The 24,221-nt window shown below is 38.8% G+C and overlaps 1 protein-coding gene across 7 annotated transcripts in view; it reads left to right on the top strand.

Moving 5' to 3' along the window:
• Positions 1–24,221, top strand: part of CROCC2 (ciliary rootlet coiled-coil, rootletin family member 2) — a 127,543-nt gene that overhangs the window by 21,842 nt on the left and 81,480 nt on the right. For 6 of the 7 annotated variants that reach the window (XR_006103136.1, XR_006103138.1, XR_006103137.1 and 3 more), the window contains 11 exons: positions 1,595–1,678; positions 4,811–4,917; positions 9,428–9,593; positions 12,317–12,423; positions 15,017–15,214; positions 16,620–16,716; positions 16,915–17,004; positions 17,994–18,209; positions 18,665–18,864; positions 19,675–19,857; positions 22,791–22,935. Coding sequence is in view for 4 of the 7 variants with exons in the window: in XM_042460650.1 (XP_042316584.1) it covers positions 1,595–1,678; positions 4,811–4,917; positions 9,428–9,593; positions 12,317–12,423; positions 15,017–15,214; positions 16,620–16,716; positions 16,915–17,004; positions 17,994–18,209; positions 18,665–18,864; positions 19,675–19,857; positions 22,791–22,935 (1,593 nt within the window). In the remaining 3 variants the exon portion in view is untranslated. The remainder of the gene's footprint in view (positions 1–1,594; positions 1,679–4,810; positions 4,918–9,427; positions 9,594–12,316; positions 12,424–15,016; positions 15,215–16,619; positions 16,717–16,914; positions 17,005–17,993; positions 18,210–18,664; positions 18,865–19,674; positions 19,858–22,790; positions 22,936–24,221) is intronic. The other variant, XM_042460652.1, reaches the window with a different exon arrangement.

Genomic DNA, 24,221 nt, shown 5'->3' with positions numbered 1-24,221 from the left:
TCAAAACTGAAGACTGCTGTTGTTCCATGAGGCTTTCAGACTATTTTATTCATAGTGTGGGATGGGAAGCCATGTTAGCTTGTTGCAGAAAAAACAACAGTCTTGTGGCACCTTTAAAAACTCACATATTTATCATACACTACAGCCCACATCATCAGATGCTGAGGGTGGACCATAGTCCAGAAGAGCTTGTGTGTTTGTTAGTCCTTAAGGTCCCAAAGCATCTTTGCTGTTTATGGATAATAATGTGTGCTGATGTCCCCCACAAAACCTCTTCTTGCTATTTGGATGTATATTATTTGTTGTCTTCTGTGTGTTAAAGCTTGTTCTAGTTTTATGTATGTGTTTATGGATTGTTGTTGTTGTTGCTATTGTTGTTTTTACATTTAATTGAATTTGTTATAGTAATAAGTTCCCTTGAGTACCTCATACTGATGGAAATGCAGGAAATAAACATTTTTATTAAAATAATGTGAACAGAGCAGTGGGGTTTAACTTTAATTCTGCTCATGAACTGGATGAACAATTTGCCTTGTGAACAAAAACAATCAAGGATGGAGAAGAATTGGGGTGACAGAATATGCTCAGTGATCACATGTGGGTGGTTTCTTCAGAAATATGCAATTGTTTATATGTAGAGCAAGACATAGTGAGTTTTTTAATTAGACTGTAAGTTAAAACATGTAAATCTCTGTACTTTAAGGGCAGAATTTGAGGAAAGAGGCACTTTTGATCAGCTGCACCTTCAAGAAATCCCCATTAAATCTCATCAGTTGTATTTGATGACAGCTTTCACAGGAATCACTCTGGACTCTGGAGCTGGGGACAGGAAATTGAAGACTGTACACAAACTCTGACATTTAATAAAAAGAGTCTGCCCCTATTTCCTCTTTAACTTATGTGTACAGTCTATTAATTACTATTAATTCTGAATAGCTAAACTGGCGAATATATTTGGGAGGATGCTTATTCACTCTTAAGTGCCAGCTTTGAATTTACTGCAATACATTTCATAAAATTTGAACTTTCAGAGTCTGCCAGTTGGTGGGCTTAGAATTTGGTAAATTCTTTCACATAATGTCTGCATAGGATAAAGTTGGTGACTACTATTAGCATGAAGATTTGTAAAGTTAATATGAAGAGGATTGCTATGATAATGCAACTGAGAAAGTGGCTGTATGCTTTAGTTTCTCTTTGTCTGTTTTCTGTCCTAGTCTCCATTACACAGTCCTGTCATAGTCTAGTTTATGTACATGCCCCTGTTCAATATCTTGGTAGAAGTCTAAGGAGTTTTTATATTTCACTTTAAAATTAATTGAAAATCTAGTAAAGCTTTTTGGCAAATTCCCCTCAGCCTTGTACATCAGGGTTTAATTCTTGTTATTGTCCTAATATAGTGTATGAAAATTATCTTTGCATTTTCAATTCTATGTAGAATTAAAACTGTAAAGATAATTTTTGGACCCCTTATATATTAAACCTGTGTCTCTTTTAGCCTTACCTGGGCTTCTACTTCTTTCATTTCATCTTTCTTATACTGTCTGATTATTTTTGCCTTTACCTAAACATTTGTCCTTTCTATTCCATGGCTTAGATGTTGCAGTACAAGAAAAAATGTGGGGATCTGGAACAGCAACTGTTGGGGAAAACATCTGAGTGTGAGCATCAGAAACAGATGGTCTGTATGCCTCCCACCCACCCCCCATGATGTATATGATAATGATGAGCCATGTGGCTGTTTAACTGTTAGCACTGTGAGCAATTCGTATATCACTGTTCACCATACCATGCACATTTAACTGGAGTTAGCACTTGGCAGACAGCCTAACCTAATGGCATATTTGATACAAATACTCTTTGTATAGTTCACATTAATTAATGCCTCTCATACATATTTCAAGAATATCTACAAGTGTGGGCAGTATGGAGTGTAATATGGGCTATAGAAACAACTAAACTGAAAAGTGCTTTATTACATGAAAGACATTTTGAGTGTACAGCACTTCTCACAGCTGGATATGAACTCTCATTTATGGCTAAAGCACTTGAGTAGAATTTGCTTATTTATTCTTGCATTAAATAGCTGCCACATAACAGAAATTCTTTGAGTAGCTTGCAAGCAAATATAGCATTAAAATATAGTATAAAACTGGTTAAATTACAGTAGAAAATGCCAACGTGCTGAGTTCCCATTACTCTCATTTGGAGTAGGAATTGGATTTAGGACAAAGCAGGTAAGAGTTTTCCAAGCTAGAAATATAGTTAAAATGTTTTAAAGAGTTTTAGATTGAAAAGCCCAGAACCTGAAATGTACGTTTAAAAATAAAAGTTACTTAAAAGGATTAATAGAAAGGTTTTTGCTTTGCTGTCCAAAAGACCAGAAAGATGGTGCAAGATGATCATCTCTTGGGAGGCTGTTCCATATAGTATTCCCTTTCCTGTATTGTTATGTATTATGTATATGTATTATGCTATTGTTTCTTAGATTGTATGCCATGGGCAGGCTTACTCTATCTATTTTATTGTTTGTATGTACAGCATTGTGTAAATCTACAATGCTATATAAATAAAGCATAATAATAATAATAATAATAATAATAATAATAAGAAAGGGCTGTGAGAAATTTTCTGGCTCACCTAGTAGAGCACTGTGTGCTCTGTGTTGTTTGATTTCAAGTCATTTCTGAATTATGGTAACCCTAAGATGAACCTATCACAGGGTTTTCTTGGCAATTTTGTTCAGAGGGGTTTGACATTAGCATCCTGTGAGGCTGAGAGACTGTGACTTGCCCAAGGTCACCTAGTGGGTTTTCATAGCCAAGCGGGGATTTGAACCCTGCTCTCCAGCGTCATAGTTCAGTACTCAAACCACTATTCCACAATGGCTCCCAGTAGAGCACTTGTTGTTTGTTGTTAACTGCCTTCAAGTTGATCTCAACCCATGGGGACCCTGTGAGTGAGACATCTCCAAGACTCTCTATCCTCCACTGCTCTGCTTAGTTCCTGTAAACCCATACCCTTGAGCTCCTTAAGAGAGTCCATCCATCTAGCATAAGGTCTTCCTCTCTTTCTACTTTCCTCCACCTTTCCTAGCATTATTGGTTTTTTCCAGTGAGTCATGCCTTCTCATGATGTGGCCAGTGTGTGACAACCTCAGTTTTGTCATCTTGGTTCCCAGGGAGATTTCTGGCTTGATCTGTTCTAGGACATTTGTTTGTCTTTTTGGCACAAAAAACCTCTTCTTCAGTGCCACATCTCAAATTAATTTATTAACTGTCCAGCTCCCACATTTATACATGGTAAGAGGGAAAATGGTAGCTTGTATGATTCTAACCTTTGGGCTCAGTTGTATATCTTTGCATTTTAGGATCTTTTCTAGTTCTTTCATAACCATCCTCCCCATTCTTCTGATCTTCTTCTGATTTCCTGGCTGCAGTCCCCATTCTTATCAATGTTTGATCCCAGGTATGAGAACTCTTTTAATATTTCTATTCTTCATTAGCACTCTGGATCATAAAACATTACGCCTTACCATAATTCACATCAGAGATACACAGTAACATTTATAGAAAGTGCAGAACATCACCGAAGCCAAGCAAGCACATCCTGATCCCAGATGGACAAATTCCAAAAGCAAGGTTGAGCAGTCCAGAATGAGAGCCAGTGAAACTCCACACAATTAGCAGATAATGGCCTAGATGCAATTGCTAGCCTCAACTAGAACCAGTGAATCTGTATTTTACTGAAATGTTGAGTTACGAGTTCCTATTGATTCAATTGATCTACTCCTGCATTCACTAGCAGTTCTCAGGATACAAAAAAATGAAGGAACAGAATTGTTCTGAACACTGTCTGGCCAGCACTGACGCTTATGCTGTATATTGCTGCTTTAGATCCTATCCAAGTTTCAGCATTTACATATTTGTTTTTCTTCTCCCATTGGTGTTCAGGAAATCTTGTAATATGGCTATAGTCATAAAATTTAGTTTGGTAGCTTTATATCAGGATAACTGTATAAATGAACAAAGTTTGTTTATTTGTTTGTTTGTTTTGCCACAAAGAGAATATTTTTTTAGCAGAACTGGGAGAGCTACAGTGGTCTAGTGGTTGGTTGTTGAACAAGAATTCCAGGAGACCAAGGTTTTAATCCCACATAAAGCATGGCAACCCACTAAGTGACCTTGGTCAAGTCACACTCTCTTAGCCTTAGAGGAAGGCAGTGACAAACCTCTAAATAAATCTGGTAGGGCTGCCATAAGACAGAGTCATAAAATCAACAACAAATGTAAACTGGCAAGTAATGTTGGGATAAAAACTGCAAAGAGAATTTTGTATTTTCTATTTTTTTTTTTTTAAAGAACTGCTTTAGCAGTAGATATAGAGGAAGGTCTTATAATTGCTGAGGGAGAAGGGAAAATAGAATCAGCAGCTGAATATGAAAGAGGTAATGAAGGGAGAAGTGGGGGGGGGAATAGTGTCTTGAATTCATGAGGCCTATAGAAGCACAAAAATATAGGATATCTAAGTGTCAAGGTAAAGAAATATGGAGTATATTTACTAAAAGTCCTGTTCAGAGCACCCTTAATTGCTGAAGGATTAGCTGCTACTATTCTTCCACTGCAAGCAAAAAAGACTATCAATTTTTATTCAATATAAGCTTTTGTGAACTGCAGTCTACTTCATCAAATGTAATCATCTAACTTTTCTTCCAGGCTTAGAAGATTATATATGCAAGTGCTAATATATGTTAAATTTTGACTGTGCTTCTGTTACCACTGCTGCTCAATCCAGCCTGTTTCTTCTTTCTTAGCTACAGATGAAGTTAGATTCAACAGAATCGCGTTTACGCCACTTTGAACACAATCATAGTGCAGAACTGGAAAGTACGCTTGTCCATCTGGAGGAAGAGCAACAGAGGTAAGATTTATTTTTGCTTTGATATGTTGTTGATTTTTTGTGGTATATTCCATTAATATCCTTCAAATTACTGGCATCCAGGATGGTTTACAGTAAAAGTCTGATACTTGTCTGTTTAGCATCTTAAAATTGTGCTTTTGATCTTTTATGCATGGAAAAAGCTTGTGCCTATTGGCTAGGAATGACAGGAGCTGCTGTCCAGCACATCTGAAGGGCACAAAGTTGGTCTTGCTGCTTCAGATTGAAATGTATGAATATAAATAACTGATTATTCTTTTTTTTTTTTGGTAGCAGTGTTCCTGTGCTCTGTCATTGACAATGATATGCAAAATGATCTAGGAAAGACAGAGTTTCCACTTCCTAGAAAATCATGAAAATGAAAATAGATCAGGGAAAGACAAGAAATTTGTCAAAATTCAGTGGAAATCAGGATAATTAGAATTAAGATGAACTTTTATAATGGATTTTCTGAATGTCACTGCAAAAGGAGGCCCAGCACTTGTGGCGATTTCAGTAGAAAAGTAATGTAGTGTAATGATGCGCATACTCCATAATATCATTTTGAACATGTTCATTGAGTGGCTGTTGTTAACAGTAAAAAAGAATAAAATGAAACTGTATATGATTATTATGGATCAGCTGAGAAGCTTTAATTTGTGAATTCACACAAACTGGAATAAATTTCAGTTGATTTAAAGGTATGAATATTTTGGGAGGGATCAAGCAAATTATGGCTAACTGAACTTAATAGTCAACAATTGTTTCTTCTAGCCAACTTTGAATCCAGCCCTGTGATAATACTGCCATAGCCTTCTCAACATTTAAAAAAATGATAGATTTAAAATAGATTTTATACACAAAGCGATATTAATAAAAGGAAAGTTGTTTTATTTATGTTTTGTTAAATTTTATTAATTAAAATGTTTATATCCCACCATATTTTATAATATCTTAGGGCAGTGTACAGACGAAAAGCAAATTTGAAAACTAATTTAAACAAGGAAGAGGCAACAAGGGGATCAGCTGTTTTAGATCTGATCCTAACCAACAAGGATAATGGGGTGCAAGTGGTTAGATCATTAGGTGGAAGTGACCATGTTCTCCTGGAGTTTGTAATACAGTGGAAAGGAGAAGTCAGGCATAGTCAGACACATATTCTAGACTTTAGGAGAGCAAATTTCAGTAAACTTAGAGAAGTATTGAGGGTGATCCCGTGGTCAGAAATACTAAAAGATAAAGGAGTTCAGGACGGATGGGACTTTCTCAAAAGAGAGATACTGAAGGCAAATTTCAAACAGTTCCAGTGAGAAAGAAAAATGGGAGGTGTCTCAAGAAACCAGGATGGATGACTAAGGAACTTTCAACTGAGCTAAGGTTTAAACGGAGCATGTATAAGAAATGGAAAAGGGGGGAAATCACAAAAAAGGAATTCAAAGAAATAGCAGGCATGTGTAGGGGTAAAGTCAGAAAAGCTAAAGCGCAGAATGAACTCAGGCTTGCTAGAGAGGTTAAGAACAACAAAAAGGGCTTTTTTGGATATGTCCTCAGCAAAAGTAAGAAGAAGGCAATGGTAGGGCCACTGCGTCAAGAAGATGGCAAAATGCTAACGGGGGACAGAAAAGGCAGAATTACTCAATACCTTCTTTGCCTCAGTCTTCTCAGAAAAGGAAAAGGGTGCTCAACTTGAGGATAATGGAGCAGAGGACAGAATAGGGGAATTTCAGCACAGAATAAGTAAAGAGATAGTAGAGGAATACCTTGTTAATCTAAATGAATTTAGGTCTCCAGGACCAGATGAACTCCATCCAAGGGTATTAAAAGAACTGGCAAATGTAATATCGGAGCCATTGGCAATAATCTTTGAAAACTCCTGAAAAATAGGAGAAATCCCAGCAGACTGGAGGAGAGCAAACATTGTCCCCATCTTCAAAAAGGGGAAAAAAGAGGATCCCAACAATTATCGTCCAGTTAGTCTAACATCAGTACTAGGAAAGATTCTGGAGCAGATCATTAAACAGAGAGTCTGTGAACATCTAGAAGGCAATTCCATAATCACAAAAACTCAACATGGGTTTCAGAGAAACAAGTCATGCCAAACAAATCTAATCTCTTTCTTTGATAAAATTACCAGCTTGGTAGATGAAGGGAATGCTGTGGATATAGTATATCTTGATTTCAGTAAGGCCTTTGACAAGATTTCCCATGACATTCTTGTAAACAAGCTTGTAAAATGTGGACTAGACAAGATAACTGTTACATGGATTTGTAATTGGTTGACCGGCGGAACGCAAAGGGTGCTCAACAATGGCTCCTTTTCATCCTGGAGGGAAGTGATCAGTGGGGTCCCACAGGGCTCTGTCCTAGGCCCAGTGCTATTCAATATATTTATCAATGACTTGGATGACAGAATTGGGAGCATACTTATCAAATTTGCAGATGACACTAAATTAGGAGGAATAGCTAATAACTCAGAGGACAGGATCAAAATTCAAAATGAATAGACTAGAAAGCTGGGCCAAAGCTAACAAAATGAAATTCAACAAGGAGAAATGTAAGGTATTGCACTTAGGGTGGAAAAATAAAATGCACAAATATAGGATTGTTTTAAATTGCTTTTTTGGCTGAATGAAACTACGTGTGAAAGGGATCTAGGAGTCCAAGTAGACCACAAGTTGAACGTGAGTGAACAGTGCGATGCGGCAGCTAAAAAGGTCAATGCAATTTTAGGCTGCATCAATAAAAGTATAGTGTCTAGATCAAGAGAAGTAATAGGGCCACTGTATTCTGCTTTGGTCAGGCCCCACCTGGAATATTGTGTCCAGTTCTGGGCACCACAATTTAAAAAGGATGTTGAGAAACTGGAGCGTGTCCAAAGGAGGGCGACTAAAATGGTGAAAGGTCTGGAAACCTTGCCCTATGAGGAACGACTTAGGGAGCTGGGGATGTTTAGCCTGGAAAAAAAGAAGGTTAAGAGGTGATATGATAGCCCTGTTTAAATATGTGAAGGGATGTCATGTTGAGGAGGGAGCAAGCTTATTTTCTGCTGCTCCAGAGAACAGGACCCGGAACAATGGATGCAAGCTACAGGAAAAGGGACTCCACCTGAACATTGGGAGTAACTTCCTGACAGTAAGGGCTGTTCGACAGTGGGACGTTCTCCCTCAGAGGATGATAGAGTCTCCTTCCTTGGAGGTCTTTAAACAGAGGCTGGATGGCCATTTGTCGGGGATGCTTTGATTTGGATTTCCTGCATGGCAGGAGGTTGGACTGCATGGCCCTTGCAGTCTCTTCCAACTCTACGATTCTATGATTCTATGAAAAGAAAGCAATTTAAAACTATCTAGAATCTATAAAACAATTTTATCAATTTAAAACAACTTAAAGTCTTAGGTATATCATAATTATTGCTAAGACTCTTTAGCTCGAAAAGGCTTTGTTTTGTTTTGTTTTGTTTTTAGTTTCCAGCCACTCTCATTTTATTTAGGCACTCTAGTTTACAAAGTAAATAAAAACACACATAGTTAAAATGGAGAAAAAAGATTTGATTTAAAAGTATTTAACTATTAACAAAATTAAAATTACAAAATCCTTCTCACTGAAGAGGACTGTAAAATTTTTGCAGTTTGGGTTGATGAAAGAAGTAGAGCAAGTATGCCAACCTGCAGCTCTGGGGAAAATGGGCTGGTCTTAAAAATCCTCAACAAGTGCTCAGTTCAGGTCCTGACCTGGTATGTGTGGAAGATGGGGGGGGGAGACAGTTGAGGAAACAGGGAGAAATATAGTGGGATTGTCTAAATTTGGCTCTACTCCTATCAACCACTGGTGTAGGCCCTATCTGCATGGACCAAACAAAATGCCCTTCCCCTGTCTTCTTAGTGAGGAGTCTGGATGATGCAAAGCCAAAAAAACTAGTTCTCCTGCTAACAGTCCAGACAACATCCGGTTGTTCAGAACTGAACCTGTTTTATAACAGTTTTTTCAAAGTTACCTTTTGCTCCAGATTTTCTAGGAAGAGCTGGAGCCCTTTGTTGCAGCTGTGTAGAATACGTCTCACTGTGCTGCCTGGCATGGCTGCTGCTATGATGAGTCACTCGCTCTGAGGTCAGAATGAAGTACCCGGCCTTGTTGATGCTAGCCACGTTGTTCTAACCTCAGAGCAATCGGCTCACTGCTGCCCATGGAGTATCCTGGCCATGCAGACAGGGTCTTCAGATCCACCTACTGTTAGCATGCAACCTTTGACAGATTACTCTCTGGGGCTAATTTGTCTCATGGGGCCCATGAGATAAGGAAAAGGTTGTCTAATCTTGAGTTAAAGGATGGGTTCATCTCCAAATGTTTTCAGTATAAAAGGGAATGTTCCAACTGAGTTCCAGTTGTCAAGAGGGTTTGGTAGATGGATCTGGAGTGTTCTGGAATGTAATAGAACTTTTGTGCCCTGTGGTGGTGACTGTGGAGGAAAACATTGTCTTAGATTAGTGTGTTTAGTTTTATTTATTTTTTTCCCTAGGAGTACCAGCCTTTCCCAGATGAACACTCTACTTCGGGAACAGCTGGAACAGATGAAATCCTCAAAACAAAGACTAGCAGGAGAACTAGAGAGGGCAGCTACAGATGTGCAGAAGTTGAGGAGTAAACTGGAACATAAGGAATCCCAGTGGCAAAAGGGTGGAGAGGTAGATTTCATTGTACAGTATAGCCTTTGAAATGTTTTGCAGCATCATGATAAGAGATCTGTCCACTTCAGATTGCACTAATATCCTGTCCCCCATAGCCACCTCCCCTAACCCCAGTGCCCTCCAGATGTTTTAGACTACAACTCCCATCATCACTGATCAACCCTTTGACTGGCCAGGATCATCTCTGCCCTGTCTGGATTAAGCTTCAATCCTTTCACCCTTATTCTGTACATTAATGCTATCAGACACCAGTTAAGCACCAAAATGTCTTCCATGGAGCTAGATGCAATGGACAGATAGAGTTAAATATCATCAGTGCACAGGTGTTTAGTTTAGACCACAGAACTCTGGAAACCTTTCCCAACTGTTTCATGTTTATTTTAAATAACTTGGAGAACAGAACTGAACCCTGAGAAGCCCAGAGCCAGGATGTTGAACAGAAACCCTCCAGCACTACTTTTTAAGCTCATTGCTCCATGAACTGGAGATACTAAGAACAACGCCTCCAAGTCCCATCCAGTATTATTGAATCATATCTAAAGCCACCAAAAAGTTTAGTAGAGCCAACAGGAATCCATTCTCTTGTCCAGTTTCTGACAAAGGTCATCTACCAAGGTGACCAAAGCTATCTCCCTCCCATAATCAGTCCTTGAAATGGGAGATGCAGCCCTTCAAGGGAACCCAATACAGCCCCTTAAATCCTGGCAGTTACCCACTCCTGATCAATGAGAAGATCTATTTCACACTGATATCTTTAGTCACTAGAAGAAAAGGGAATTTTCTACCCTTCAAAATAAAATCCCTTTGGATATGTTGACCTTGCCTTTGCTACTTTAAAGATAATTATTCTTAATCCTCATAACATCTTGTCTGTAAATGTTTGCTGTAAACAAAATGTTTACCCTAATATGTAATGCTTGGCAGTTATCCATCTGTTTGGTCAGCTTGGCCTATAAATGTTTAAGTGAATTCTATTATACTGGAGTTGTTTGCACATCATGGCTTCCTGTTCAGTTGGTATTGGTTCATTATTCTCCAGTATTTCAGACCACTAACCTTGAATATTTCTATCTCTACAAATTTATAATTATGAACTCTTTCTGCCACCTTTCATGCACTCCCTTGTTTGATGGGACTTTTTTTTCCCCTCCCTGAATACAACCTGTCCTGGTTTGGAAGCTCTCAGAGGAAAAATAATGATTGTGACCATTCTGGACTTCATACAATGTTAGCATTTTTAAAAGAATCATTTAATTCAATTACACTTCTATCCCCAGTGTTGTATTTGCCACTACTGTGGTATTTCCAGGCACTGCTAACCAGCTGCAGTAGTGACCCAGTTAAAAATTGCTGTTGAATTACTCTGCTAAGGAGCTGAGACCACCAAGGCACTGTTGGAACTCTTCCAGTATTTTGAAAGGGCTTCTCTGTGTGATTGAACCTCGATTCTATGGGAAACCTTGGAAAAATAGTTCTAAACAGCAGAGTTTGTTGGTTTGATTATGGTGATGATGACTGATATTATGTTGTGCTATATAAGAATAATCTGTATGTGTAGATTTACAAGCTCTGAGACATGTTCATTTGTACAGCAAAATATTAGCTCATATATATTTTGGCCAAGTTCTGAGCTCAGACATCTTATTTGCTCAGCCAGAGTTGATGCCAACCATGCTACAACACTAGAGAGAGAAAGCGTATCCTTGGTCTATATTTTACTCTAGTAGTTTTGTGGTGTGTTTGTGGGGTGGTGCATCAGCCTCCCTGCCCAGATGGGGGGAAATTATTGGAAATTAAAGGTCAATAACAAGTTAGTTAATATTTTCTATCTTGCTTTTCCCAAAGTTCTCAGCAGCTTGCAAAACAAAACAAAAAGTAAAACCAATTCAATCAGTTACATGTAAACATAATTTTCAGTTAATGTTTCTACTTGCCTGTGCCAAGGTCTCCCCCATGCTTTATACGTCATCTGATCTTGATTGGGGATGTAAGACTTCACATTCTTCTAATACGCAAGAAGGAAAAATATCAGACATTTTCTCCCTGGTGGGAAAAATTACAAGCGATTCTCAAACTACAGTATTTTTAATGATTTTTTAAATTTTATTTTGTACTAAAAATTGTTTTGTGCAAAGAAGTCCCAACAATATTTTTATGCAAATAACTTTTTTTTTTACAAAGATCACTTCGATACAAAACACATTGCAGAAATAATCCAGTTTGAAACTGCTTTAACTGCCTTGGCTCAGTGGTAGGGAATTGTGGGAATTGTTATTTATTGTGACACCAGCCTTCTGACAGAGAAGGCTAAATGTCTCACAAAACTACAATTCCCAGAATTCCTTAGCATCAAACCAGGGCAGCTAAAGTGATCTCAAACTGGATTACTTCTGCAGTGTGTTTTGGACTTTTGTGAGATTTTTGCCACAAAAAAAAGTCCCTAAATGTGAAAATTATCACTGTAGTTTCCAGAGTTTTTTGTTTTGATTTTTAGGTGGGGTGCCCTTTCTTGTCATGAGAAAAACTGTGAATGTTCATTATGTCCCTAGTTCTGTTACCCATATAGGATCTTCAACAGAACTTGGGAATGTTAGTTTAGGTGATGCAAATATGAAGTGAAATAAAGATCAGGAACTTGTTTCTGCAGAGCTCTGTAAATAATATGCTGAAGTGATGGAGCTTGCAACATATCAGTCATATATTTGCCATTGTTCTTTCAGAGCTACAGTTCATATTTAAGCAATGAACACAGTGGGATCCTCTTGCTATGGCGTCAAGCTGCCACACTCCGTGGTAACTTTGCAGAGCTCCGCACAACAGTAGAGAGGTAGGTGCTCCCTAAGATGAGAAATGAGCTAGCATCACAAGGTATCAAATGCCAATGGTTCACAAGGTATCAAATGCCAATTAAAGAAAGATTCAAGATGGATCAGGAAATGGATGGCACAGAAATTAAGAAACGGAAATCTGAAACCATTGTATTGGAGAAAGACAATCATATGATAGCCAAGTTATACAAATTATTATTCAGTTGGAACATGAAACAAGAAGTGGTAATAGAATCAATGATCAAATGGGCCTAGAACATTGGACACCCCCTACAACTAGAATTTACTTGGAAGAAAAAAGAAAAAAATTACATTAGGTTATAAACTAAACAAAAATTACTATAAAATGTTGCATAGGTAGTATTTGACACATGAGAAATTATTCAAGATATGAAAGAAATAATTACTGAAAATGTAAAAAGAGTTTGGGAACATTCTATAATATGTGATGGCAATGCTTCATAGCAAAGAAATATTGGTCAAAAATACACATACTGTACTAATATATAAAATAATGAATATCATATTCCCAATGGTTCATGAATTTTACCTCCTTAATATGGCATATATACTGGATGATAAATCAGGAATCAACACTGGAAGATATTGATGTATATGGTGTTGAGAATAGAATATGATCAAAAATGGAAAGATAATGAAACATTAACACCAGAAGAATGGCTGTTGAAACTATACAATGTAGTTGATTTAGATAAAGTAACAATTGTGATGAAAAATAAGACACTTCATAGACACGATGAGGATTGGAAAGAACTAATAAATTTTTGGAGACAAAGATGGGATCAGTTGTCAATATTATGCTTTGACGATAACACATATGGCAGATTGAAAATGCTCTTAAGATACAGAAATTAGCCTTGACTCTTCTAGTACAGTAATGTTTATTTTACAGTAGGCTTATTTATCAATCTTGATCATTTTTTTCTTTGTTCGAATTGATGTTTTATTCCAGATCTATTTATTTAACTTATGCTTTATACTCTCTACCTACATAGAATAAAATATTATAAAATTTAACATAAAAATACATGCATATAGATAATTACAGTACAACTATTTCACAAGCATGCCTATATGTATTGGGATAGGTCAATTCCAATATAAAACTCAGAAACCAAATGGTAAAAATACAGAAAATTTCAAAACTGAAGTGTACTTGCTAATTAGCTTTCTTGCTGTTCACGCTATGATCTTTGGAATAGCGGTATATAAATAAAATAAAACAAATTAAATTAAGGGGAAACATAATTGTGTAGAAACAACCAACACTGAGATGGTAGGAAGTCGAAAGAGATTTAATGATTTCTAGAAGATTACAACAAAAGAATTGAAAGATGAACAATACAAATGTTGCATTATTAGCTTTCATTGTTTACTATATACAAATATTATATGTATTCTGAGAAAATATAATTTTATATATGTTATTTTTTGGGGGGTGGGGTCCTTAATTCATAAAAAGATTAAATAAAAAAGATTTTGTATAGATAACTACATATAAAAGATAATCATTAATATGTCATTAAATTATCTATAGCATTAAAAATAATTTAAAACATACATTAAAAAACAAAAAGCAGTTGCAACATAATACATCAAAGCCCTTTCTTTAAAAACTGTCAGTGAGAATATAACATAGTTTTCTGCCCATGGAAAGACATCAAGAAGATAACCATTCTAGTCACCTTTCCTGTAGCTGACTGCAAAGTTGTCTTATTGTCTTTCACATATGAGGGCCAGTCTTGAGGCCAGCTGAAGTCTGCCTGTATGGAACAATTCCACTTAGGAACCAGTTTGCTGATGGGGAGGTAACAACTGCAAATGGCAAGCCATGATGGCCCACCAATATTGTTTGGGTTAACAGCCATATCCTTTATGTGAGGTTATGTGGGAGTAACATGGGAGTATATGGAAATACACAGGCCAAAATCCCGCTGTCATTCTAACTAGAATAGGCCCATTGGATTTAGACCACGATGAAATCATTGTGATAGATACAGATAAAAGCTTTGCATGGTCATTTCCAGAAAAGACTAAAATTTCATTTCCAAGGATCATTTTTTTTAAAAAAAAGATTAGTTATAAATGCAATTTGTTATACCAAATATTGGAAAAATATATACAATTAGCCCTCCATAACCGAGATTCTTTTATCAATGGATTCAAGCATCCATGGTTTGGAAATAATTAAAAATATATAAATTCCAAAAAAAGCAAAGCTTGATTTTACGATTTTATATAAATGACACCATTTTACTGTGCCACTGTATTTCATGGGACTTGAGCATCCACGGATTTTGGTATTCACAGGGAGTCCTGGAACCAACTCCCAGTGAATACTAAGGTTCCACTATCCATAATTTTGATATGATTATAAGGAATTTGAAATGGTTGAAAGACTAGATGTTTTTGCTTTGTTGCCAGCACCTGCCAAGATTCCTGGCAGTGGCTGGCATTCAAATTCTGTGGTACCCATAAATGTGGCAGTTTCAGTGTTGGCACACATAAGGGTTTGAGGTACTGATGTGTATAGATTCTGAATGAAAAGAGCTTTAACTCTCTCATTACCAGGGGTCTTGCAGAGGCGGGAACTGATATGGCAAGAGCTGCCCGCCGCCTCCAAACTGCCTGTCTTAATTTGGATTCTAACCTGCGTCTCTCTGAGGGTAGCTCTGTCTCCCTACTTGAAAAACAGCTTCGGGATAAAGTTCGTGAGATGATCCAGCTGCAGAGCTGTTGGGATGGAGAAAAGGCTGATCTAAACTCAAGGTGAGAAGGCCTCCAATAGCTCACTAGTCTCCAGACCATAGTGTATTAAGAGGCTGAGAACTTTGGAGGCTCTGGGATCTTTACCCACCAGTTGTCCATGCATCTGCCATGGAATGTCCACACATTAGTGAAACCAGAAGTGACTGGAAGCTCAAGCCTGTTTCCCCCCCCTCAAAAAAAAACATGGGGGGGGGGCTGCTAAAACAAGCTAAATGAGGTACTTTAGAGGGACTCTCCCTTCCAGGCTTCTAGAGGCATGATTTTACCATTTTTGTTCAAAAAAAAAAAAGTCTAGGGTCTGTGAAGCTTAGTGGGCTATGAGCTGTTCATATTCAGCCCTGGCCCAAAGGTTCGAAGTGCCCATTCTTTCTTTTTTCTGCATCTTGCCTTCAGACTCTTTTGTAGGTTTGTAGATGCTTACACAGTAAATAACATTCTGGTAATAAAAATATGGAAGCAATGGAGCAATCCTTGAAAGGACTGGAAAGTGCAGTGTAAAAAAGAATGCCACTTACAGCTGTTAGGTATAGTGGACCCTCAATTTACGTGGGGAAACCATTCCATATACACCTCCATGTAAAAGTAATACCATGGGACCACAAGTCCCATTGTTTTCAATGGCCTCTTGCTCCCGTGCAACACACCGTGCACACTCCATGGGCGTATGCACCATTCATTTAATGGGGGCTCGCCATCCACATGATGTCAAGTCCGCGCATGGCGAGCCCGCGTATGGAGCAGATGCACTGTACTATTGTCTTATCTCCAGTATTATACCCTATACATTTTAATATGATGTGTGCATTGATCGTTTCTAATCTAATTCATCCAAAGATATGAAGAAATAATTCTATATGCAAGGGATGTCATTAGGGGGTGCAGGGAATACAGGCAATACCAGGTGACACTCGAAGAGAGGTCATACCACTGCTCCTCAGACATCTGCCTTTTGTCAAATACGGGCTGTGATGTTTACCTGCATCCCTTTAAAATGCTGGAACTCAGTGGAAGAGATGGGGTGAGATTCAGTAGAAGGAGAAAGGAGAGGCCTCGGGGTTTTTTTAATTATAAAAATTAAAATTTTTAAATTATAAAATTTTGTAAATTATTATTTTAAATTTTTCTTTAAAAATTTACATCTTACCAAATTTTCACTTTAACCACATTAAACTATGTACATGTAAATACATTTAGTCTGTATGTTTGTTACTGTAATTTAAAGATACAGTTTTATATTTGCTGGTTGTTTATGTCACAACCGTTGCCTTTATATTCAGTGATATATGGGAATTTTGATTTACAAGTAACATAATGGGTGATGCCCACCCTAGTGATGTCACTGCTATAGGAGCATTTATTCAACTTCCTAATCAGTCTGATAACTGTGTGTGGTTATATCTTGCAGGATTACAGAGCTGAACAGTTTAGGAGATAAACTTAAAGAACAGAACACAAAGAAAGAGAAGACCATCTCTGCCCTAAAAATGGACATTCAGAAATTGGTACACATACCCACAAACCCCTCTTCCTGTCACTCTCTCAGACAAACACACATACCCTTACAAACACATACACTTCTCACAGAGATGCATAGGCTCCAGATATGCTGGTTCATACTACCACACATGCCTTCCCTCTCATACTTTCTCTGCTCTTTCTCTGTGTCCATTTCTGAGCAACTACTTATCTTTGAACACTAGGAGGCCAGTAAGACTGGAGACCAAGAAGAGGTGAAGGATCTGAAAGAGGAAATTGAATCTTTGCAACATACCCTGAACAACATCACAAAGGTGTGTGAAATTTTCATCAACAAGACAGTCCAGTTGAATAGTTATGTACAGATTCAATGTGTGTAATTTGATAGCAGTCATTTAACAGGAAAAGAGATGTAGTTCACTAGGACTCTTATTTACATACGCTCCAGTGAAATGAACTGTAAGGGAGCACTTTTGTCAAGTGCACTATCCAAGAAAGCAGAACCTGTGGGAGAACCTTCTACAGGAGAATTAGCAGTAAATCATGTCCTGGATTACAGACATTTGGTGTTATGATATTACTTAAGTGCCTTCAGTTTGATCTAAGACACTGCTTGCTAGCTGCTTCATGGGTCTTGAACTGATTATCAAACTGTTTGATTGTAACTTAACAACTAAATAAATATGGAAATATATCATGTGGTTATATTTAAGCAAGTATCCCATATCAAAAAAGTTTTTTTCCCCTAGTGTCCTGTGGGTATGGATTTTTGCAAGGAAAAATAGGACCTGGAAAAGTGGGGCTACAGTTCTCAGAATTCCCCAGCCAATAATAATAATAATAATAATAATAATAATAATAATAATAATTATTATTATTATTATTATTATTATTATTATTATTATTATTATTATTATTATTATTATTATTATTTATATTTCCCACCTATCCCTGCGTATCAAGTCGGGATTACAACAATAACACTACATACAGTTGCCATACCAGCTAGGGAATTATGGGAACTGTAATCCAAAAATAATGTTTCTTGGCTCTAATTATACTAGGTATATTTATAACCATGAAATATTGTAATAAAGAAGGGCCTGCTTTTAAAGGAACTTAAAACTTACTTACTTCCACCATTTGAAAATGGTATCACAAGTAGTAGGAGATGTTTGCATCTGCTGGACTAGTAGTGAGTTAGCAGTGTAGCAAAATGCATACAAGAATAGCTTATTAGTAATAAGTTGATAAGAATTATCTCTCCTCTCCTCTCCTCTCCTCTTGGCTTCGCTCATCCTAGCTCGCTCTGTCTGAATCCAAGAGCACAGGGTTAATCTCTCTGGAAAGTGCCAAAGCTGCATCAGAGGAAGACATCTTACGGCACCTTTCTTCTCTACGCTCTATCTCTCCTCGTCGCCGGCGAGCATCACCATCCAGGACACACTCACTATCATGTCAGAACGAAGCACTGCAGGCAGTGCAAGTTGTTTTTCAAAAATCACAGCAGCGTGAGCAGGTTGGATATACTGATTTTCATTTGCAGTGATTTTACTGTTAAAAATACTGGTAAAAAAGTACAGCAGTAAAGTCTGTATTAGGCTATAATTTAATCTTGGCATGACAGGGCAAGAGCTGCCATATCTTGTTGTACTAGCTGTGAAAACAGGTACATCCTCAAGGTAGTGAAGCACATCTGATCTTCTGGATTAAATGTCCAAATGATAAAGACCAAGAAACTGACATTCACAGTATGAACACACTGTCCCTTTTATGTACCTTTAGACTGATCCCTAACAGATTTCAGCAATGATTTTTGAAATCCCAGTTACAGAATCTCCACTACACAAGGTAGATGGAGCGATTGACAAAAGCACTTGGCCCAGCTGCTAAATGAGGTACTTGGTCCCCTGCATATATCATGTTATGTGACATGAAAGGAGCCTCCTGCTTGATCCTTCTTTTTCTGATTAGGAGTTGCATGTGCAGATGGAGTCTTGCCAGGATGACCTGGAATCTGTCAAGAAGCAACTCTTGGAATGCCAGCAGGAAACACAGATTGCAAAACAGCAGCTTCAAGAACAGAGGCAGGAATGTGAGTTGCTGACTGGGATGGTGGAGGCTTCCAGACGGGAGCTGCAACGCTGGAAAACCTCAGTGGAGGTTCTAGGAAGGTGAGAGCATTAAGAAAAAGGCAGTCTACATCTGGTAATGTCCTCAAGTGACATGGCTCAGAATCAGCCTTCTGGAAGTTATGTAGATTGTGTCCCTGTTCCTGGTTCTTCATTTCTGTATCTGTTGCTGTTACATGGGTTTTCTTAGCAAGATTTATTTAGAGGTTTGCCATTGCCTTCCTCCTAGGATGAAAAAGTGTGACTTGCCTAAGGTCACCCAGTAAGTTCCCATATCTGAGAAGGGATTTGAATGCTATTTTCTAGCATCCCAGTCGAACACTCCAACCATTACATCACTCTTACTCTATTAACTTCTCTATTTTTGTTATTGCATACTTACAACTTGTTTCCGACTTATGGCAACCCTAAGATGAACCTATCACTGGGTTTTCTGAGGCTGCGAGTGTGTGACTCACCCAAAGTTACCCTGTGGACTTCTATGGCCGAGTGAGAAATCAAACGCTGATCTCCAGAGTCATAGTCATAGTCCAGTGTTCAGACCATTATGCTTGCTGGCCCTTGTATTTCTATTGTGACTGGACAAAAGCAGTGTGAGTATGTAGCTGAAGAGTCAGAGTCGTAGCGAGGACAAGATTTCTCCCACCTGCTGATTTTCTGACAGATGGTAAACCCCTAGTACCACCACACCCCACAGACTCTGCTTTGCCAAAACGAAGTGGTGAGTAGATGAAGTTTGAAGGCATGTATGGGAAGTGAAACATATACTTCCACCCAGACAAACTGGGGCCTCTGTTTTGGGCTGATTATCTTGGTGGCAGGTTGCTCAATGTTATTTTCTTCTTTCCTCAGAGAGAAAGAGGCCTTGGAGATGGCAATGGAAAGCCTGACTCAGCAGCTTGATTCCTCCCATCTGGAAGTAGAGCGGCTAAAGACTGTGAATGGAGAGCTGCAGAGACAGCGAAAAGTTCTGGAGGAGCAGAAGGAGGATGTAATTAAAGAAAGGGAGAGAATGAGGAAGGAGCTTGAACGAGGGTGAGGTGCTGCGGTTGTGCTTCAGACTGAGATGCACAGGGAAATATTGCATGTTGCTTCATGCTGGTGTTAGGAGAATGTAATGAGACTTTACCAGAATCATACACTCAAGGGGACGGAAAAGAAATAGAAGCTCATAGGTAATATTCCTTTTATTTAAAAATCAAGTCAGAGCTACTTAAGAACTTAGGAAACATCATAGCATTGGCTATGCTAGGAATGGCCGTCCACTAACATCTGGAGGGCAGTGTTTTGGCCACCACAATCTAACCAATTATTGTCAACTTTAACTGGCAGCTAGGGTTTCTTTTTTGACCTTTCCTGGAGATTTCATGTATTCACTCATGATTGTCCCAACCATGTACTAAGGAGAATGAACTCTGCTTAGCTTCCAAAGTCATACAAGATCTGTGTGACTTGATAGAAATACTTCAAAAGGTAGAGGTAACTCATGTACCACAGCACATGGTACTATTTGTAAGAGAAAGAGTATACTATGGGCAAGAAGAGATCATAATTCACTGGAAATGAAAACCACAGAACACTGGATTCTGTAACTTTGGCCCTTTAAATACGTCCTGGCGATGTACTAGGGTTGCCTCAGGGCATTGCTTATATAGGCCCTGCAACCCTAGTACGTCACCAGGACATCAAAATGGCATTGCCCTGTCTACATGGGCGCCGCCATTTTGACGTAACGGCCGCACCGCATCCAAACAGCGCAGTGTGGCTGTTATGTCTTGGTGCCGTTGCAGGCCACTTGTGACGCCCTTTCAGCGGCGCCAGAAAGAGCTCCGTTTTGGAGCTCCTTCCACTGTGCACATCGCTGGTGCAGCCTTTAAACAGCTACACCAGCGATACAGAGAGAAAGGGGCCAAACAATTATCGTCCAATTAGTCTGACATCAATACCAGGAAAGATTCTGGAGCAGATCATTAAACAGAGAGTCTGTGAACATCTAGAAGGCAATGCCATAATCACAAAAAGTCAACATGGGTTTCAGAGAAACAAGTCATGCCAGACAAACCTGATCTCTTTTTTTGATAAAATTATCAGCTTGGTAGATGAAGGGAATGCTGTGGATATAGTATATCTTGATTTCATTAAGGCCTTTGATAAAGTTCCCCATGATATTCTTGCAAACAAGCTTGTAAAATGTGGGCTAGACAAGGCAACTGTTACATGGATTTGTAACTGGTTGACCGACCGGACGCAAAGGGTGCTCAACAATGGCTCCTTTTCATCCTGGAGAGAAGTGACCAGTGGGGTCCCACAAGGCTCTGTCCTCGGGCCAGTTCTATTCAACATCTTTATCAATGACTTGGAGGACAAAATTGGGGGAATACTTATCAAATTTGCAGATGTCACCAAATTAGGAGGAGTAACTAATACTCCAGAGGACAGGATCAATATTCAAAATGACCTGAACAGACTAGAAAACTGGGCCAAAGCTAACAAAATGAAATTCAACACGGAGAAATGTAAGGTACTGCACTTAGGGCGGAAAAATGAAATGCACAAGTATAGGATGGGGGACACCTGGCTGAATGAAACTACATGTGAAAGGGATCTAGGAGTCCAAGTAGACCACAAGTTCAACATGAGTCAACAGTGTGATGTGGCAGCTAACAAGGCCAATGAAAGGCTGGCTGTAGGGTCACTATAAGTCAGAATCAACTTGAAAACACACAGCAACAACAAAAAATGGGATAGTACGCAGCTGAATCTGGAGCTGTTCCAGTGTTGGAAAGAGCAAGCATGTTGTCATGAGTTAAACACACTCTGACTGAAAGCCCCAAAATCTTTATAGACACTGCCAAACTGCTTCTGTTCCATCCAAACAGAGCCCATTAGGACCTGAGGTTCTTTTGCCAACTTTTGGACCCTCCAGCTGTGTCTGGATTACAATTCTCATCATTCCTAGATAGAATGCCAAATTGATGCATTGTATGGAAGGCAGACATAACTAGTGGTTCTGCCATCATATGTGCAGAAAATACACTATTGACTTTACTGTCCTTCCTACTTTCTGAGTTGAATGAGAGCTCCCTGGTTCCTCTTCTGAAGGGGGAAAAAGCACCAGAAGAGATCACACTCCACACAGAACAGCAAGAAGAGGAGGAGCAGTAATCAAAAGTGGATTTGATGGTAATCCATTAGCTGCCTTGGTAGAAGCTGCAGTCCTACAGATCTTCAAGGTCCCAAGCTGAGGAATGATGACTTCTCTGAAGCTTAATGGTGGGAGATTTTAGGTTTGAGGACCTTGGGAATAGTAAACTCCTCTCCCAAAATAAATTATCAAGCTTAATATTTCAGATTACAGTGTTCATCCACCTTGATGGCTGCTTGGTACTTTGAAGTTTTTCTCCAAAACGTATCTGGAGCTCTGGGCTGTACCATGCTGGCTGGGGGATTCTGAGAGTTGTTGTCTAAACTTCAACTTTTCAAAGCTAGATGTTCATGTGTAGACTAATCTATGTAAACAGGTTTGTGGTGGTGATAGTTTCACTGATGCATAAGGGCAATGGGTGTAGGGACAGAAACAAATGCTGATGCAGAGGGTACACTTCTGATAGGCTAGGTACAACCATAGGTATTGATCAGTCAACTAATACTGAACTAATACAGCCATGACACATGTGCAGATCTACTCATGAATCATGATAATTAAAAAAAAAATTCAAGACTGCTGCCTATTGCATTCTATATGACTGAACATAACATGAATCAAACCATAACATGAATACAGCAGCCGTGGTCTCTTGAACCAGAGTAGCCCTGGGATAGGGAGCTGCTTAACTTTCCTTCCCAGTACTGAAACATTGGCACAAGAGGTGCCAAACTGGAGTAAAAATAAAACACACTAAAGCCAAGATGGGAGTCAACATGAACTGATATGCAAAGCAGATTGATCCATTTGTCCTCTCGCTCAGGCAGAGGTCCCTGGAGCAACTTGAAGAAAAGATGTCATCCCTGAAGAAGGAGCTGGTCACTGTCAAGGAGTCCCTGAATCAGGCCATGCTGGAGAAGGATGTACTAGAAAGTGCTAAGGAAGGTTTGAGTAGAGCACTTTCCAAAGTAAGGATGTGTAATTGGTGTGATAGCTGTGAATTGTATGCCAAAGAATGTAACTCCTATCTGTCACTCTGATGATGAATATCTTTTCACGTTCTTTTTAGATCAGTCCCTGATGCTTTCACATCACATCACAACATTGATTTGCCTTTTTTTTTGCAGAGCAAACTATTGGCTTTCCTATCAAAAGAAAACCACAGAATTATTCTGGTGTATTATCTTACAGTTCTTTTTATCTGACCTATTCTTGCTCAGCTTTTCTACTGACAGTATGTTGCCACCCAATGAATTGGGAGATCAGATGAAGGCCAGGTGTTCATAATGAACTGGTTCTAGATTTGCAGAGTCTTGTAGAAGCTAAATGCTCTGGAAAGGCTTGTTGATGTTAGCTGTCTTCAAGTCAACTTTGACTCATGGTGACTCTGTGAATGAGACCTGTTCATGATCCCCTATTCTCAATCTCTCTGTTCAGGTCCTGCAGGATCAGGCCTGTGACTTCCCTGATTGAGTCCAGCCATCTAGCGTCTGGTCATCCTTCCTTTCTACTGCCTTCTATCTTTCCCAGCATTACTGTCTTTTCTAATGAGTCATGCTGCCTTCTCATGTACCCAAACACTTTCAGCAGTTTATTTTATTGCAAAACACTGCTAGTTGAGGAGTATAATGCCCTTCTTCTCTGCAAATGTTATTGAATATTTAATTTCCTTTTAGTTGGACTCCTACCATTGGTGAAGAATATAAAATCTTAGCTGTCAATATACAATGCTGAGCAGCAGCAGTTTCAGCTCAGGCTGTGAATCCCAGACACATAGCCATGGAAGACACAGTTTCAGTATCTAAGCCAGGCTGACACTCAAGGAGAACCATATTTCATTTCTAACAGCTTCATGCCCTTTTGTATACAATAAAAGAAGAGAACAGAACTGTGGGTGAGGTGCTATAGCATGACATCACAACATCAAGCCTTAATATTTCAAAACAGTAAACTGTGTGTACTGAGTTTAATCTCTTTTCTCAGAAATAACATGCCCACCAAGGCCATGATCCAATAGGGTGTTAGGGCAGGCCCTGGATGAGTAACTATTTTGGTAAAACACTCCTGTGAAAACTGCTCAAACTGGCTCAGCTGAAGTGAGTAGAAGATCTTGTTGCCACCCACACTTTGGCCAGGATGAAATTACCCAGGGGAAAAAATTACATTTTCCTGACAGATTATTCCCTGATTACATAATGACACTGAAAAATAGCATTCACATTTGTACACATGAATGTTAAGGAATTTCCTCTTC

Source organism: Sceloporus undulatus, chromosome 3 (genome assembly GCF_019175285.1).
Source record: "Sceloporus undulatus isolate JIND9_A2432 ecotype Alabama chromosome 3, SceUnd_v1.1, whole genome shotgun sequence".
In the NCBI taxonomy this organism is placed as follows: Eukaryota; Metazoa; Chordata; class Lepidosauria; order Squamata; family Phrynosomatidae; genus Sceloporus; species Sceloporus undulatus.
This window is presented reverse-complemented; position numbering and strand designations above follow the sequence as displayed.